The 18,151-nt window shown below is 44.3% G+C and overlaps 1 protein-coding gene across 1 annotated transcript in view; it reads right to left on the bottom strand.

Annotated features, from left to right (window-relative positions):
* The window catches only part of Gldn (gliomedin), a 43,858-nt gene extending 41,586 nt beyond the window's left edge, over positions 1-2,272 (bottom strand). The window contains exon 1 of the mRNA XM_051197490.1: positions 1,616-2,272. Coding sequence (XP_051053447.1) covers positions 1,616-1,978 — 363 coding nt within the window. The 5' untranslated portion in view covers positions 1,979-2,272. The remainder of the gene's footprint in view (positions 1-1,615) is intronic.
* Positions 2,273-18,151: the final 15,879 nt, after the last annotated feature.

Raw genomic sequence — 18,151 nt, 5'->3', positions numbered from 1 at the left:
TCCTAGCTGCAGTTTGGTGGCGCTAATCTGACACACAGTGTGACACAGCTAGCTGGTGGCCACACTGACAGGTGGCCTGCACCTAAGTCTAGCTTTCTGAGTGACATGGAAATGAGCTCATTCTCTTATGTCAGTTACTGAATAGGCTGCAATTTGGATCTAAACCGGCTACCTTAAAAGCAGGATTAAAGATATAAAGTGTCAATGTTCAGATGGATTTCTCTTGGAAGGTTTAAAAAAAAAAACTCTTAAAATGCAGAGTAGAGAGCCAAGCGAATGTTCTAGAATTCCCTAGAGTCCTCTCCATCTTAAAGAGGTTGTATTTTTTTTTTAAATTTTGCTTAGGCAGATTTTTAAATGTTTACATGAGTAAAAAAGTGAAGCCAGAAACGGAAAACTCGACCTTCCTCAAACTATGTATTTGAAGTGCGTAGTATCTAGAGTTTTAAAAGCATTTAAGCTTACAGGTAATGCTCTCTGACAACAGCAAATGTTTAAAGTAGACTTCTCATCAAATACTCGGGATTCCGAAGTACGGCTTACTGGACTTGTAGTGACAATTGGAAAGTTTCTAATTATAAAGTGAAATACGACAGTAGCTGTTGTAGTCGGTGACAAGGGATGGGGAGATGGGGAGGAGAGTGAGAATTCCGTCTCAATGCACCTGCTCGGGAACCCCTGGAGTCAAATCAGCAAAAGCAACACACCTGGAAACTGGATTCCCCCCCCCCATCTTTGCCTCAGAGTGGTGTCTCTTAAATCTCAGGAAGCGAACGAAGATGTGATAGTATGGATAGCTTAGAAAACGCAAAGAGGCCTAGGGTGTTGGGGCTCATGTCTGCAATCCTGGCACCTAGGTGTTGGAAGAGCTGGAGTCCAAGGTCACCCTTGGCTACACAGTCAGTTGAAGGCCATCCTGGGTTACATGGAACTGTTTTAGGAAGGCAGGAAGAAAGGAGGGAGGGAGGGTGATTAAGAACAGAAAAAGTTTAATGATGAAACTTTCCATGGACGCACACATTTGTGCCAGAAGTTCTGGCTTTTCCACACTCCTGAGCTTGTGTGGGAAGCAGCCCACAGGCTCCACGTGAAGACCCTCTGTTTTGTCAGTGCATTATTCGCGTGCTAATAAAAGTTACACCACACTAATTTCTCCCATTTGGAACAGCTTGAGAGCCAGGAAAGACTCTCAGCATCTAGGTGGGCAGTTGGTCGCTATCTCACGGGGATGAGCTCAGGCCAGATTAAAAGTCTAACCACTAGATTGTGACAGGGAAAAGTCGCTTCTTTGTTTTCAGAAACTGCTACAGGGAGCTGCTGCTGTGGGTCAGTTCACACCCAGAAAATTTCTATCAAAAGTTGTGAAAGGCTGCCTATGCCCTTCGTTTACCTGCAGACTCAAAAGATGTCAGAAGTGAATGAAGACTTGCCCTGCCCTATCCCAGAAGATGAAGGGATTTCAAAAGACTCAAGCAGCTTGCCAGGATGACCTCCCTAACCGCATCTACACCTGGGCTTCACTCCAGGACCTTGTCCCTGGCCACGGGATCCTAGTTCCCTTTGCCTCCTGCTGCCCAGACCGATGGAGGCGCCACGGAGACGAGCCCCTGCCTACCGGCACCATGGAGTAGGTCATCATCATCATCATGTCCTGACTCTCGGCGCGGAGGTGTGGCGCAGGCTCTCCGCTGTGGCTGCGCTTGTTGCGTGCTGCGTTCGCAGGGTCCTGGGGTGATTCGGGGACCTGGCCCGGTGCACGGCTCAATTCCGCCAGAAAGGCGCGTAGGGCGCTGTCTTCGCGCTGCTCCTGGCCGCTTTGTGCCTCCAAAGCCCGCAGGGCTGCGCTCAGCTCGCGCCACTGGCACAGCAAGAACACAGTGCCCGCAGCGTTCAGTACCAAAAGCAGCGCTACTGCCCCTAGGGCGCCGCGCAGTCCCCAGCCTGTAGCCCCTTGGCCCTGCTCTGCGGCTCGGGTCATGTCTGCGCGCTCGGGCTGGACAGTGCAGGGCAACACTGGGCCTCCTCCCTCAGTGGCAGATTTTATAGCCTCGCACAAGTCGTGGGCTGTTGGCAGAGCCCTAAGTCAAGCTGCCTTTAAGACCCGTCTGACAAAGCGAGTTGGGGACAGTAGTAGTGGCGCCCCAGTAGCCCAGAGGGACAGGCGGGCAGCAAGGGGGTGAGTAGCCAGTGGAGACAAGTGCGGAGGAGGGGCGACCAAGCAAATAGCAAACAGGCCTCCCCTCTTTTTCTTGCTATCCTGGCCGTGGGCATTGCCAGGAACCAGACAGGCTTAGCCAGGGTCAGACTGAGGAGGAGGGCAGGAATTCTTAAAGCCTGAGAAGTTTCTAGATTCCACCCCCTTCTCTCTCCAGCCCTCTTTGGAGAAAACCATAAGCATGCCTAAATGCACGTGTCACTGTTCTTGGGAGGTCTGCTTCTTGGGCTCTGGCCCAGGCTGCCCATTACCCATCCTTCCTCAAGGCCACCATGTGGCCACGAAAGACCCTAAGAGATTTTTTCCAGAACAGGCACAGTAAGAGATGGAAGATGACTGGCATTAAAAAGTTAAGAAGCAGAAATGCCCAGGTCCTTTTAGGAGGCAGGGATCATACAGCTTTTAGGACTAAGCTAAGAACTCTCCCATGACACCCAAACCTGGGAGGCAGCAGTGATGAGGCAAAAATGGTTTTGGAGACCTGGTTCTAAAGCCAGCAGCCAATGCCAGACATCTGGGATCGATGTGGTTTCTCACCCTCCACCCTTCCACCTCCCCCTTCCCCCCAGTGCTGGAGATCAAAGCCAGGGTTTTGCAATTGCTAGGCAGGAGCCCTGCTTCTGAGCCACATAGGATTATACTATACAGGTCAGGGTGGTTTTGAACCCCTGAGGGACAGTAGGACAGTAGGACCATAGGATGTGGAGCAGGAGGACAGGGGAACAATGGAGCTTTTTAGTGACATCTACAGCCTTTGCAACCCAGTTCTTGCTGGTGGCCTCCCTGCCACAGAAGAGAATATGCAGGTGGGATCAGACTTACTTTCAGGGTGAGCTGTGGCATGGCCTTTGGAAAAGGACAAGACAACTGAAGCTCCATCTTCACCACAACCCCAAGTCCAGCTTTAGATCCCTGGGCTTCAACAAGAACTCCGACCAGCTTGAGTATTAGAAGAGCAGCTACACAAGATGAACTGAGAAAGCAGGAAGGGGCTGGATGTGATTCCTGGGAGGGGATGACAAGAAGGTCATTGACTTGGTCCAATTCCTCCCAACTCGAACATACTATAACCTGTTGGAAGACTTGTTGTGTATCCTTTCTTTTCTAATCCATGCTAGGATTGGGCTACAGAGAGAAAGTGCCTTGGGGCTTAACACTCATAGACTCTACTTAATTTAGTAACCATTTACTGAGCCCTTTCTATGTGTCAGTCTCTGGGATGGGCACTGAAGATACAGGGGCAAGCAAGGCACACAGTTCGAGCAGTGGAAAACACCATGGTGACTTCTGGGAATTTCTTTAACCTGACATTTATTACAGCTATTGGAGACCACCTGTCACCAATACCACCAGCAACACAATATAAGTATGTCAGGAGACATACTTGTTGGTTCTTGTCATTCCCACCAGGTAAGAATGAATGGATATTTAATAATTATCTGTGTGATGAGCAACTGAATTAATGAGTGAGTGAAAGGTCTGTGAATGGTATTTTTAAGGAGAACAGGTATATATATGGTAATAGTGGCAGTTAGCAGCTGTTCATATGCCATGGTGCTGGCTGCTGACCTCCCTTGCAAGCCCGGGTTCCAGTGTTTGGAAGTGTGGTGGTAGCCTGTGGTGTATTTTTTCTTTTAAGTCAGAACTGCAGCTCTAGATAGAATGATGATGAGAAGCCACTAGAATCCTCAAGCTAAGAAGCTGCCCCTCCTGGCACATGGGACACAAAAGGCTGTGGCATGGTCACCAGCAGGACTAGTGGGCGGGGCACCGGGGCTAATTTATTACATTGGAGCCAAGAAAGAGACAAAAGAAGGATTAAAGAAAGGCTGGCCCCTTCCTATGAGAAGCCTTCTGTGGTGGTTTGAATGTAATTGGTCCCCACAATCTTATAGGGAGTGCCACTATTAGGAAGTGTGCCTTTTTTGGAGTGGGCGTGGCCCCATTAAAGGAAGCGTGTCACCATGGGGGTGGGCTTTAAGGTGTCCTATGCTTGGGATACTGCCCAGTGTCTCAGACCATTTCCTGTTGCCTGAAAGATACAGGATGCTCAGCTATTTCTTTGGCACCATGTCTGCCTGCAGGCTGCCATGTTCCCCACCATGACGGTAATAATAGTGGGAAGTGTGCCACCTCAATGACATGTTTTCCTTATAAGAGGCCATGCTGTCTCTTCACAGCAATAGAAACCTAAGCAAGACACTTTCTCAGCTCTCATTTTAAGACTTTCCATGCAGGGCCTTGACAAAAAGAAGAGTAGACATGTTAGTATCCCCTGTCAGGGGACTGTGCCCAATCGTCTCTCACCTCATGGTGTCTCTAACTAGCTGCCATTCCGTAACTCCCTGCTCTCTTTCCCAATTTCCCTCTGTCTCCTGTCTGCCTCACCACCAGAATTCCATACAGACATTTACTCCTTAACCGACCTATGCTGTGCAGCCCTTTCCTTATGGAGCCTCGTCTTCTGTGCTAGCCCCAAGTGTCCCCTCTCCCTGGCCTCTGCAAGCTTCGGTGATTTGACAGAAATGACCCTGGAACTACCTTTGGACCCTGACTGTAGCAATCTGAACCAAACCTCTTTAAAGAGTTCATAACTGTTTTCATGAGAAAGCGCTAGCAAAGCCCTTGGCTACTGGCAGTTTCTGCTTACTGTGGGCAGTGTGGACTTGTGGACACTGGGCTCTATGTTGCAGAACAGTGTTGTAGTCTTTTAGTTGAATTACAGCACGCTAAGGGTAGGGAGCCCCCATCACTGCCTCTCAGCGCAGATTTGGGCTAAGTAGGAATATGTCGATGCTTTCTTACCATTTTTATTGTATTTATCCCGTGTGTGTGTGTGTGTGTGTGTGTGTGTGTGTTAGTATGAATATAGAAGTTAGACTTGGTCCCAGGAATGGAACTCAGGTCATCAGGCCTGTGGTTTGCCCTGAGCTGCCCTGATGGCCTAAAACTGAACCTGTAAGTGCTGCAAACACTTGAAAGTTTCTGCCTGAGTTATTCCAACTTTGCTGTCAGTCCTGTGGGGCCCTTCATCTGTTGATTCCTAAGCCTCCTGAGGTTTCTTGAGAACAGATTCATTTATACAATGTGACTTGCCTGGTAGCTCTTCTTGATGGGCTGGAACTTTCTACTTATTAATCTTTTTTTTTTTAAAAGTTAGCTATCAGCCTGGCTTTCTTTGTTAACATAGGAGATTCAAGAGATGGTGGAGGTACAAGGAGATGCATGAATTCCCTCTACTGGAGACCAAAGAAGCCAAGAATACGATGTGCCTACTTCACAATGAGGAACAATTTTTCCATTAAGAAAGAAGATTTTTTTCAGTAGTTAAATAGTAGTCTCTAAAATGAGTTCTACCCAGCCAACATCAGGGCTCTGGAGAGTGAAACCAAATAGGAGTATTATCTAGCTCACCCTATGTCAGGTTTCCTTGATTATGAAGTCAATCATTTTATTTAGTGTATGGCCTGACACTTGGGTGTCTTGATCTTTGATAAGGACCGGCACTGTGCTATGACTCTTAGGCTTTGCTATCTCTCCACCTCCATATGTCTGCCACATCAGTGATTGGGGGAGTCTTTTTGAAAGTTGTCATTATGCATAGCCTTCACTCAACCTCAGTTGAACACTCATTACTTCTTTAATGAATTTTAGAGACAGGGTATCATGAAGCCCAGGCTGGCCTCAAACTTACTGTGTTGTTGAGGATGACCTTGAACTCCTGACTCTTTTGCCTTTCCTGGATGCTAGGATTATAGGCATACATCTCTACCCTTGGCTTTTAAAGAAAGTATTATTCCAAACTGGGATGTGTGTCTCATTGTGCAGTCAAAGTTGTTCTTGAACTCTTGTCTTTCTGCCTCAGCATCTTGACTGCTGGGATTAGAGGCTTGTGCCAGAAACTGGCTCCCAGGGAGTATAATTCTAAACAAGGCTGTGAAGTAAAAATTCTGTAAAATTACACGGTTGAGGGCCCTGTTCTAAACCTAAGGGTATAGAGTTGATATTCTAGTGGAAGCTCCACCCCAGCGCCTGGCATCCATATTCCCAAAGAGTCTAGAATGTTCTGGTGAAAGTTCTACCTCAAGACCCCTCCCCTCATCTCTCTCCAAACCCTGCCAAATCTCTGAAAGCCAGACAAATGATGACCCTTCCCTTAGGGGTTCTCAAGACCACTCCTACAGGGTATTTAAACTGTCCCCCCACACCCGAAAACAGACATGTGGCTCTCTTCTCCATCTCCTCTCTGGGGAGCCAGAAAATCATCCGGGGAAAATTGGATACACTAAATGTGGGCTTTTTCTAATGTGATTTCATTTGGTCTGATTTGGATTGCTGTGTCTGCAAAGAGGCTTAACAGGTACAGAAAATTTTCAAGCCTTTTCCCCCAAATCCTGGCATAGCGATTGTAGCCAGTTGTCATAAATTGTGTTCTCTAAAAGCGATGCTGAGTTGAAATTTGAGGTGCAAGGGTGTCATAGAGATCAGTTCCTGTGAAGGAAAGAGTGAGGAACTGGCATTTAGCACTTAAGTCTAGCTCAATCTAGTTCAATCCAACCCTGCAAAACCTGGCCAGCCCACTAGGGACCTGGGAACTTTTGAACTTCCTGTCAAGGTATCTTGTGCTATGTCAGACAGACATGGTAGCTTACACCTATAATAAGGACTCAGGAAGCTGAGGCAGGGCAACTGTCATCAGACTTCTTGGGGCTACATAATGAGTTTTAGGCCAGCCTGGGCTATGGTGCAAGACCCTATTTAAAAAGAAAGATTTTCTTCTGTCAGGCTGGCTGGGTTCTCAACCCTGTCCCACTTGGTCACAGGGCAGATGTAGGCTGTCCCTAGATGGGTGAGACCTTGGGTTAGGTGGCTTCCTGCCTAAGGCAGGTCTTAACCTCAAGACCAAAACCAAGAAGTGTGACTTTTCCTGCAGGGGAATCTGGGGCATCCCTGTATCTGGTGTATCAACCACCCAATTTATGTTGGACATAGAGCTGCCACTTTTACTGGGGACTTAGAATTTTGATCAGGTCAGAGTTAAAGGAGAGGTCCCTTTCTCATGTGCAAATGTGATTTTTCAGTGAATAACAAAAGTTCCGAAGCAATTAGAATAAGAAGCTTTAGGCTTGGGTTCTGTGAGGATTACTCATGAATTTGAAACTGCTAAATCCATGGGTGTGGGTTGATATTGCAAAGCTCTACTTCCAAATCCTGAGCTATTGTTTTTGAAAGGACAAAACAAAACCTTGCCAGGCCAGAAAGGCACTCAGAGTTCAGAGTCCCAGGCTCATTAACACCTAGAACAGACACCCTCTTCTGACCTCTGTGGGTTCATGTACACAAATGGGGCATAGATATACACTCAGGTATACATATATAAAATGAAATAAAATTTAAAACAACAAAACCCAAACAAACAAAGCTTCATGTGGATAAGGGCACTTCTGTTTTCAAAGGTCTTTCTTATGTCATTTGAGTCCCATGGTAGGCTTGTGAAGTGATCAGGCCTTTAAAAGTTTTTAAACATTGTGCTAAGGTGGAACCTAGGTCCTTGCATGTATCAAGCATGTGTTACCACTGAGCAATGTGCCCAGCCTTGAGAGTATAACTTACACATTTGCACAGATGAAGAATCCAGTGCTCAAGGAAGCCTGAATGTCCACAGTCAAGATGTTAAAAACATTCACATACACATGCCCATTGGAACCATGTAGGTCTGAAGCTGGGGTTCAAGGCAACACGGAAGTCAGGGACTAGGGTCCTGGAAGGTTCCAGATTGGTGAGGTAGAAAAGGGCTCCGATTGGTGCTTGGCCCCAAAACTTGAAGACCAAATCCAGTCAAGCCCTGAATGCTGCTTGTATAAGCCAGACAAGAGACAGAATCAGGTAATGGGCTGGCATCTTACAAAGGGTGTGGAGAGATCAATGATATAAGGACATGATTTACTTTGAGCCCAGGTGAAGAGGCTGCTGTCACTGTAGCTGGAAGATGAATGTGGTCTTGAAGGAAAGGCGCACTGGAGACCTGTAAGAATGATAACTTCAGAATCCGGAAAAGCAAGACTGACAGACTGCAGCCCTCCAGAGTCGGGTGGCAGTACCCAGAGGTTCCCAGCAAGGCTAAGTCTTGAGAGGATGGCACCTACTGAGCCCAGAGGCTACAGCTTGGAAGGAAAGCCTGCCCCCCCCCCCAGGAAAAGCTCAGCTACAGATGTGTGACCTGACTTGAGACGAAATAGATGCCCTGACCCTGTCTGGAAGCCATGAGAGTGAACACTTGTCCCTAGATGCCCCAAATTCTGAAATTATAAAGTGACAATTAAAAGCTGCAGTTGCTGGGAAGTGTGGACTCCTGACTTGTGCCTTAACTGCTCTGTCTTCCTTCACTTTGTGTCTACCTCTTTTAGTTTTGTTTTTTTTTTTGTTTTTTTTTTTTTTTGGAAAGTGCAAGGTGCAGCAATTGCAGGAGTTGCTTCTCTCGGTATGTAGGTTCTTGGAATTAAACTTAGCTTGTCAGAGTTAGTAGCAAGTACATGTACTTTTCCAGCCCTCTTGCTGGCCCTGTCCCCTTTACTTTGGCTGAAGGCACAGTGATAGTTACTGTCCCAAACCTCTGGTTAGTTTGAATTCCAGCAAAAGACAAATGCCCACCCCCTCCAGATGAAGGCAATTATCCTTGAGGGCGAGGTTGAACCCTCGCAGAGGTGATTATCTCTTGAAAATCACCTTGTCCCATTAGTTCATAAGGACTTTGTCCAACCACCTTGATGAATCAGAACCTAGGCGATGACAAGTAGACCATATCTTGCTACAGGCTTGTTTAAAAAAAATATATTTTATGTGTTTATTTATTGGTGTGTGTGTGTGTGTGTGTGTGTGTGTGTGTGTGTGTGTGTACTCATGTGCACCTGCCACAGCCCAAGTGCAGAGGTCAGAGAACAATTTTTTTTTCTACTATATGTGTCCTAGGGATAAAATTCAGCTCATCAGGCTCATTGACAAGTATCTTTATCCTTTGAGTCATCTTTTCAGACAGGCACTTCTTAATGTTAAAAAATATTTCTAAACTTTATCCTTTGAAAATGTACGTGTATTCAATGCATCTTGATCATATCTACCCTCTTTCTCTGACATCCCCTGGGTTCCCCCAAAATTTCTCTCTCCCTATTTCATGTCTTTTTTTATTTTTTGCTTTTATAATTTACTGAGTCCGTTAATGCTGTCTAGATCTGAATAGGTGTGGAACCAATCATTGGGACGTGGGCAACCTACCAATGGCCACATCACAAAGAAAAGTGAATCTCTTTCCCCCAGTAGCTATCAACTACCAGTAGCTCCTTATCTAGGGGTTGACAGTAACCCCTCCCTTATCCATGCTGGAATTTTTAGCTATATTGAATGTGTGCAAGTCTTGTAGAGGTGGTACCCATAATTGTTCTGAGTTCATATATGCAACCGCCATGAAGACAGAGTTTCCCATAACTCCTCCTCATTCTTTAGCTCTTACATTCTTCCCACCTCTCCTCCTGCCATGTTTCCTGAACCTTGGGGTATGGGAAGGTTGATAGATCAACTTCACTCATCCGGAGTCCCATCTATGGCTGAACACTCAAAAATCACTTATTCTCAAGACTTCAGACAGTTAGGAGTCTATGAGCTAACCACTACTTACTGGGAAAAGAGATGTCTCTGATCAAGGTTGAGAGCAGGATGAACCTATGAATATAAACAGCTATTTAGAAGGTGGTTTAATAACATGTCCAGTGAGCAAAATAACAGTAGTAGGTTTCCCTCCAGGACTAAGGCCTCCCTAGCCATGGATTTTTGACCAGGTTTACAGTACCAGGCCTGAATCTCCTCCTGTGGAATAGGTCTCAAATCCAAACATAAAGCAATTGGTGACCTGCCACCACTCCCCATAACAGTCATGTAACTATGGGCACATCTTGCCTGCAGGTTGATATTGTAGCATGCAGGGTCCATTGCTGAGTTAAACCATTGATCCTTTTCTCTCCCAATGGCCTGCATAATATCTACCAGCATCATGAAAGCTAGTCAGCAGGTAGAGAGTTTCCAGGTCAGTTTGAGATTGATTTATCTATGTCTTGCCACTGAAGTATGTGACATCCTCATCAGTAAGGTCTTACCATCTAGTTGTGGTGGGCAAACCAGGGAAATGACAATAGCCTGGGTTGTTTTGAGAGACTCTGGGGCGTCCCTGGCCATCTTGTTGAGAAGTCTCCTCTGACTAGCATTGAGATTTTCATTTCATAATCATGTTTTCTAGGAAGGCAATCTCTACCCATGCAGGATGCCCCTGTTCAACTTCCTTTTCTTAAATTATGTTTTTAATTAGCTCAAAAGCTGGTGGGGTTTCAGAAAGTTTTTGTTTTTCTTTCACACCTCCTTAGTTTTGATTAGCTCATCCCTACCCCCTACTTTCCCCTGTTTTCCTGCTCCCATTTCTGCTTAACCCTTCAATCTGTAGTACTCGGCCCTGTTCTTTCATAGCACATGTGTTCATTCCTCTTGTATTTTTTTACTTAACAGAAAGTTCTCAAAAGAAGAAATGCAAATGCTTAATAAACACTCAAAGTACTCACTGGGGAAATGCAGATCAGAACCACCTTTGCTCCAGTCAGAATGGCCTTTACCAGACGTACAAATGACCACACATCCTGACACAGATGTGGGAAAAGGGAACCTTTGTACACAGTGACTGGGTGTGTTAGTTAGTGTCTAGCTATGCCACTTCTGGGCATATAATCTGTGCACTTTGTATCTTACTATAGAAAGGTTTGCACATATGTGTTTATTGCTGTTCTATTCACAATAAACAGGAAAGGGGCTTCTTTTTAAAATATAATAAGATAAAATGAAAACCATCATATCAAAGTTGGACCAACAGAAGGGCACAAGAATCAGAAACCCACTCGTTTATATAGTCAGGAGTCCCATAAAAGTACTTAATTTAAAGCTATAGTATGTACTTAGAGGACTTGGTACAAGCCCATGTATAGTGTAAAAATGGTGGAGTAAAAGGGTGGATTGTGGAGTATACTTTTGAACAACCACTAGTTTCAAATATTTTACATTGGTGTGGACTTTTGTATATTGATACAGATTTAAGGTTATTTTGTTATAATATATATATATATATATATTTCTACTTTTGTTTGAGGCATTGCATCTATGCAGTTTATTTAACATATAATGTAAATTTCTAGTCCTTGAAGTTATTATTACAAACTATTTAGGATAATTAAGAAATACAGGTTAGTAGTTAGTCATCTAATAATCAAATTTGTGGTCATGTTAGGTCTGATTTCAAGGTCAAACAGAGATGTATTTTAAGTAGATACACGGTCTTCAAACACTTCAAAGACCTACAGAATATGGCATTTAAGATGTTTTAATATCAAAACTTTTCATGACAGTAAAATATCAATTTCCTTCAAAAAAAGGATGATGGGCATCAAAGAACCTCTATATGGAGTTTACTTTTATCGTGACAAAGTTAGCCACTGGGCAGGAAACTACCCTTGCCTCAACTTCTGACAATATGCTGTCCAAACTGAACAAGCATGGCATAAAAGAAGGCAACTGCAAAACTTTGCCAAGACATGATATGACAGTCCTTCAAAAATGTTCTGCTTCATAAAAAAGTATGTTACATATTCTAGGCCTGTAGGCTGAAGGTGAATGCATCGATGTTGCAGAGGAAACTTGGGTGATTGTCTAAGCAGCTAGCTGTTTCTGTCCTTTCTATAGTTTTGGAAGTTGCTTGCTCTGCACTTCCTGTTTACTCGGGTAATATTATCTCCTTCTTGGGTCTCTGATGGAGCTGAAGATGGGATAGTTACAGTTTTACAGTTTTCCTTGTACCAAATTCAGAAAAGAAATTCACAAAAGAGGTATAAAGTGTATAAGGTTGAGAAACATAAAAGCTTAAATTGCTTAAGAAAATGTTTTCAGGTCTAAAAAGATGGTTTTAGGATGGTAATACAAATTATGATAAAAATGGTTTAGGTATAAAACTTCACATTCATTAAGGTAAGATAGATAATAGAGTATTTTCTCTAAATATGCCAAATACAAATGGCCTGGACATTGTAAATGTAATTATTAACTGAAAAATTTTCTTACTATATATAGTTTTACTGTGTTAGAGTTAAGACCTTTCCTTTTTATTTAGACAAAAAGGGGAAAATGTTGTGGGATATTTGTACACTGTGTGAAAATGTATGGCTGTGATTGATGTGATAAAAGTTGAATGGCCAATAGCTAGACAGAAAATATAGATGGGACTTCCAGGCAGAGAGAGAGAGAGAGAGGAAGGAGATGAATCTAGAGGCCATGGAGATGTGGAATGAGTCAGGCACACAAAATGGGAGAGAGGTAAAAGACATGTGGTAAAATGTAGATTTATAAAAATGTGGGTTAATTTAAGTTAAAAGTGAGTGTGGAAGAAGCCTAAGCTAAGACCAAGCTTTCATAATTAACAACGTCTCAGTGTCATTGTTGGGAGCTGGTGGAAAAGGCAGTCAGTCTGGCTGTACCCATGTAGGTCCTCTGGTTGCTACTTCAGTCTTTATGAGTTCATGTGAGCATTGTTTTAGAGGGCTGCCTTGTTCTCTCTGGTGTCCTCTATCCCATCTCTTTCCTCTGAGCTTTGCCGGGAGGGATTTTTATAGAGACATCTTGTTTACAGCTGTGTGTTCCAAGGTTTCTCTCTCTCTCTCTCTCTCTCTCTCTCTCTCTCTCTCTCTCTCTCTCTCTCTCTCTCTCTCTCCATAATGTCTTGCTGTGGGTCTCTGTATTTGTAGTGCAACGCTGTTTATCTCATGGTGGCAGGGTAGGGAAGCCTGAGCCCCAACCCAGTGTGCCACTTAAGGCTATAGTCCTGATAACCTGATATCCTTTCCCTAGGCACCTCCCACCCAGTGCAAATGGCTGAGGGTGAAACATGAGCCTTAGGGAACATTCCAGATCCAAATCACAAGGAAGAAGGTGTCATGTGCCTCTCTCTCTCCCTCCCTCCAGACAGTCAGCCTGCCTAAGCCAGCTCCCTCCATGGCTATTCTCACATGGTTTTCAAGGGCATCTGTGTGTGGGGAGGCTGGGAGCTCCAGGGCTGCCAGGGCGCACTGAGTCTTTTTCTCATTTTAGAAAATTGCTGCTGGTCATTTAATGTTCCCTTCCGCAATCTTTGCTTTGCCTCTAGTAAAGGTGGTGCAGGGATTTCCATCTGCCTCCCCCCTTTTTTCCTCCTTAAAACGGTAACTCTATCTATTCCTAAACGCTGACTGATGAGGAGTCCTGATGGTTGCTGCGTCAATGTCTTCACCTTCCTTTGTGGCTCTGATCCCAGTCAGGCACTGAGACCACCTGGCCCAAGTCACAGAGGGGTTCTGTACTAAGCAAACACTTTCTAGTCAGAAGCACAATGCTACTTGGACACTCTGCGACCTTAGATGCTCCTAGCACTTTTTTCTTCCCCCCCCACTAATGTCTTTTAAATTTAACTTTAAAGTTGGCATGCAAAGCAATGGTTTGTTATTGCATTTTCATGCACAGATCTCATTATAGTTTATTCTTATTCATTTCCCAATTCCACTCCCACCTTTTTGAGACAGGATCTCTCCATGTAGCCCAGGCTGGCCTTGAACTTACAATCTTGCCTCGGTTCTGAGTGCTGGAACTTTCTCTTTCATAGTTCTTTCCATGTTGGCCTTTGTGATAATACTTTCTCTTGTTTTTTTCCCTCCCATTTCCCTGTCCCGTCCCCCCCCCCACCTCATTTGTTTAGCAGCTTCATTCACCTGCTGCTAGTGCTCTCCAGGGTGGATGTGGACAGTCACTCTTTGCAGATGTCCCCTATTGACTTCCTCAGTGTCTCAAGCTTCAGAATGTCACTGTCTGGGCTCCAGATCTCTTTTCTGAGCTCTGCCCCAAGGCCAACTATCAATGCAAGGTGCCTTGTGAAGGCTACAGGGACCTCAAACTTGGCGTGTACAAGCCTCTTCCCTTGTGTCTTCTGTTTCTTTTGTCTAAGACAAAGGAGGGGGAGGGAGAGTCACATTTAGTTGACAGTAGAAAGGACTATTTACCTTTCTACCACTTTATTAGTAATAGCAGATTCTGCTTCATGTCTTACTGATCAATCATGTGTGTGCATGTGTGTTCCCTGTTTGATGTTCCTTCCTCCCTGTCTTGTGACTTAATGTGGGTCATCATTATCATCCCTCAAACAAATCACTGTGCCACTGGTGTTCTCCTTGCTCCTGGTCTGCTAGTCTGTGCAGCCACATCTGGGTCTTTGGTCCGCGCGGTATGTTTATTGCACAGTTCTGATCATGTGGCTCTGTAGCTTACAGAATTGCAGCCGCTTCCCATTTCCTCCTTTTCTTGTTGTGTTCTGCTCTCACCCCCTGGGGCTGTAGGTGTTTGCTGCCCCAACTACGTACTCCCATTGACACCCCATCTATTTAAAGTAGCTATTTTACCTGTCTGCCACCCTGCTAAGATCCTGATGCACACCTGACATGTGGTAGAATGAGTGGATATGGGATGACGTGACAGAGCCTTGTCACACTTTCTTTTGAGGTTTTTCTTGACCATGGATTTTCCCACTGAATGGGAAGTAGTTAGTTTCACATCTAGCACTCTTACTGTTCAGGGTAAGAGATGGGGCTTCCTTGAGAAACTTTCCCCGTCTTGGGTAGATTTGAAGGAGAGTCTCTACATCTACTTGCCTTATAAGATTTCCCCTATGCCATTGGACTTGGCCTTGTCCATCTTTCTATTAGTATTGTTAGGGAGAATTACTTCGTCAAAAAGTCCCTTTTTTGTTTCACAAGAGGCCCAAGCCTGAAGAGCCAGAGAAAGGCTGGCAAGAGGCAGGAGTTCCTGGCTTTCAGAGGATGCCTGCTGGTGCCCATCCCATATCCTGCTTGCTCTTGCCTGGTTCTTGCTGAGCCTAGGATGGACCCAAGTTGTATCCCACTGGTACTCTCAGTGCTCAGGTTGTCCTAGGGTGGACTAAAAGATGAGATGCTAGAGTTCTCTAGAGTTGGCAGTGTGAGTGAGAACCTGCCTCAGGCATGAGTGGGCATGTCATCCGGAGCTCTGCAGAGCCCAGAATCAGTAAAAACTGTATAGACAGATCTATCTCTGTAGGATGCCCTTGAACTCCCACTTCTCTATCCCAAACGTTGGAATCACAGACTCGTGCTGCTGTACCTAACTGCTTTCTATTTTCTAAAGAGCAGCTTGCCAGCTGAGCCCCTAGCAGTACCTTGGACCTTAATCAGAAGCTTATTTAGCCCTGAAACTTGATTGATGCATAGTGAGCATAGGCAGGGGATTTCTAGACTGTCACATGGTACTCTGTGAGGCTGGACTAAGTGACAGATGAGTTGTAAATGCAAGAAGTAATTTTTAGGAACAAGATGTTAGATAATTGAGGCTTTTTTTTTTGACTACTCAAGCTGAAAATATGAACACTTTTGGATGCTTAGTAGTATGTACAAAATAGTTGGACATTGTGGATCTGGGGGAAACAGTACCACAACTAGATCCAAAGACAAGGCGTTACCCTTGACTGTTTTGTCTGGGTGACCATCTTTGGCTTTTATTTCTAGGCCGTAAAGTCTCTAAGTCAGTGAAGTACAGTATGCAACTGCTTGAAGAAATGATGTGGTGATGTGCATGACAGACTGAGTAAGAAACTAACACACACACTTTCAAGCTTCTTGTACGGGCTCCTTCAGTATCTCATTTTGTCAAATGACATCACCATCCTACCCATCCATACCAAGAGGCTAAAAGAAATGCATTTCCTGTTATATGTCATTATTCTATATTTCATAAATGGCAGTTTTTGAGTTTCAAGATACCACTGTATCTTATGAATATGGTTCTGTAGGTACTTAGCATGATCTGGAGATATTTTTTAAAATGCTGGGTGTGGTAGTGTGCTCCTGTAATTCTAGAGCTTGGGAGACTGGATCCAGCCAAATTCAAGGACAGCCTTGCCTTGGAACATTTTGTTGTTTGTTTGTTTTGCCAGAAATGCCTTTCCATCATTTTTCTAAAGAATTTTGCTTCTGGCCACATGGCTTTGGGAGGTCTAGGAGTACCTATACCCATGGTAAAAATCTGCAATGCAGATCTTCCCAAGCAGCAACTCAGAAACTAATCTACTTATCAAGTGGGAAATGCTGTCTGGGTAAAGTTTCTTAGTTCCCCTTCTCCATCCTCTCTCTCTAGACTCTTTTCTCTCGCCTCTGCTCTGTGCCCACCTTGTTCCCTTTGTAGCTCAGACTGGCTTTAAATTCACCACCCCACCTCTGCTTCCTGAGTGTTGGGATTATAAGTGTGCCCTCCCTCAACATCCAAATTACACCCCACCCCACCCCGTGTGTGTGTGTGTGTGTGTGTGTGTGTGTGTGTGTGTGTGTGAGAGAGAGAGAGGGGGGGGGTTATTACTTTTTAATGTATTTATTCTTGATAATTTTCACCAAGAATGAGACTATAGCTTTATTTTTTTCACTCCAACTGATATCAAACACAAACCATAGAATTTTGTTACTGTTTGTCTCTGACTTGTGTGAGAAATGTTTTCATGTTTGTTTCGTTAAAGGCCAGTGTTCCATTATTCTTTTAACACTAGCTAGTCTCAAAAGAAGGTGAGAGCTGACTCCAGCCGATGGGTAGAAGACAAAGTCACGGCCTACAAAGTGATGCAACTGAGTGGGCTTCCTGTCCAGTGTGATTGTGGTCACCTTGGGTCTGCTTGAACCCTTTTGCACAAGGAATTACCTGAAGAGCTGTCTTCCCTTTGTTCTGTGTCCTTTGTGGCACAGAGATGGTTATTTGTTCATTTCCAACTTGCATTTTCAAAACATAACATCATTTTCATTTCAGAATTAGAGTTCTCTAGAATTCTTAGACCTGTAGAGCACATGAGTGGATAGCCAAAAGGGATTTTTACTTAACTCTCACTCTATAGGTCAATAACTTATGGGTTGTTGGTGTTTTTTTTTTTTTTTTTAATCATTTAGTTCTTGTGTTCGTTAGTTGGATTTTGATGGGCATTTAATGTGTAACCAGCTTTCTTGGCTCATAATTATGTTTGAGCTTATATTATTTTATTGTCATATCATCCTCTACTATGGAATCAGACAAACAAAACACCAAGACCCCCAAAACTTTCAAAGTACATGTGGGCTAAGTTTTACTATATGTTGTTTATTAGAAAGAAAAAAAAGGATTTGAATGACTGGGCCTAACCCAGCTGGGTTGGTGCAAGACCTTGTCATGCATGTTGTGTGACTTAATTCATCAAAATGAGGCTTACTAGACAGACCCTCTCCTTGCAGTGTTTCAGTGGCCACTAAATTGACTCTTTTATTTGTTCTGTGTCTCTGTTAGCATTAAAACTTATTTAGGAATATATTATTATCATATACGCTTAATGGTAACTAAGAATATCTAGGGCACTTCTTAGGAAGTTATAGCTTTATGAATCTTTAGACATGACCATGGGTGGTGGTGGCGAATGCCTTTAATCCCAACACTTGGGAGGCAGAGGCAGGCAGATCTCTGAGAGTTTGAGGGCAGCCTGGTCTACAAGAGGAAATAAAAAAGATCAAATGCCTAAATTTAACTAAGTAGGCATATCCTCTCCTTGGGGATAGAGGGCTGGTGGTGGGGTGGGAATAGCCCATCCATATGTGTCTAATTGGAAAATAAGGACCAGCCTATCGTGTTGCTCAGCCTTTGATGGGGCTGGAAGAGGTGAATATTGTCAGGAAGAACATATTTTTATGTAGGTTAAAAGACAGGGGGTTAGGCACATCTCTTCCTGTTCCCTAACTTTATCCATGATGTAGAAAAACTGCACACATTTCGCTGTTTCCTATTGCTCTGGGC

This window comes from Phodopus roborovskii, unplaced genomic scaffold (genome assembly GCF_943737965.1).
Source record: "Phodopus roborovskii unplaced genomic scaffold, PHOROB, whole genome shotgun sequence".
Classification (NCBI taxonomy): domain Eukaryota; kingdom Metazoa; phylum Chordata; class Mammalia; order Rodentia; family Cricetidae; genus Phodopus; species Phodopus roborovskii.
The sequence above is the reverse complement of the archived record's forward strand: the minus strand, read 5'-3'. Positions and strand labels throughout refer to the sequence as shown.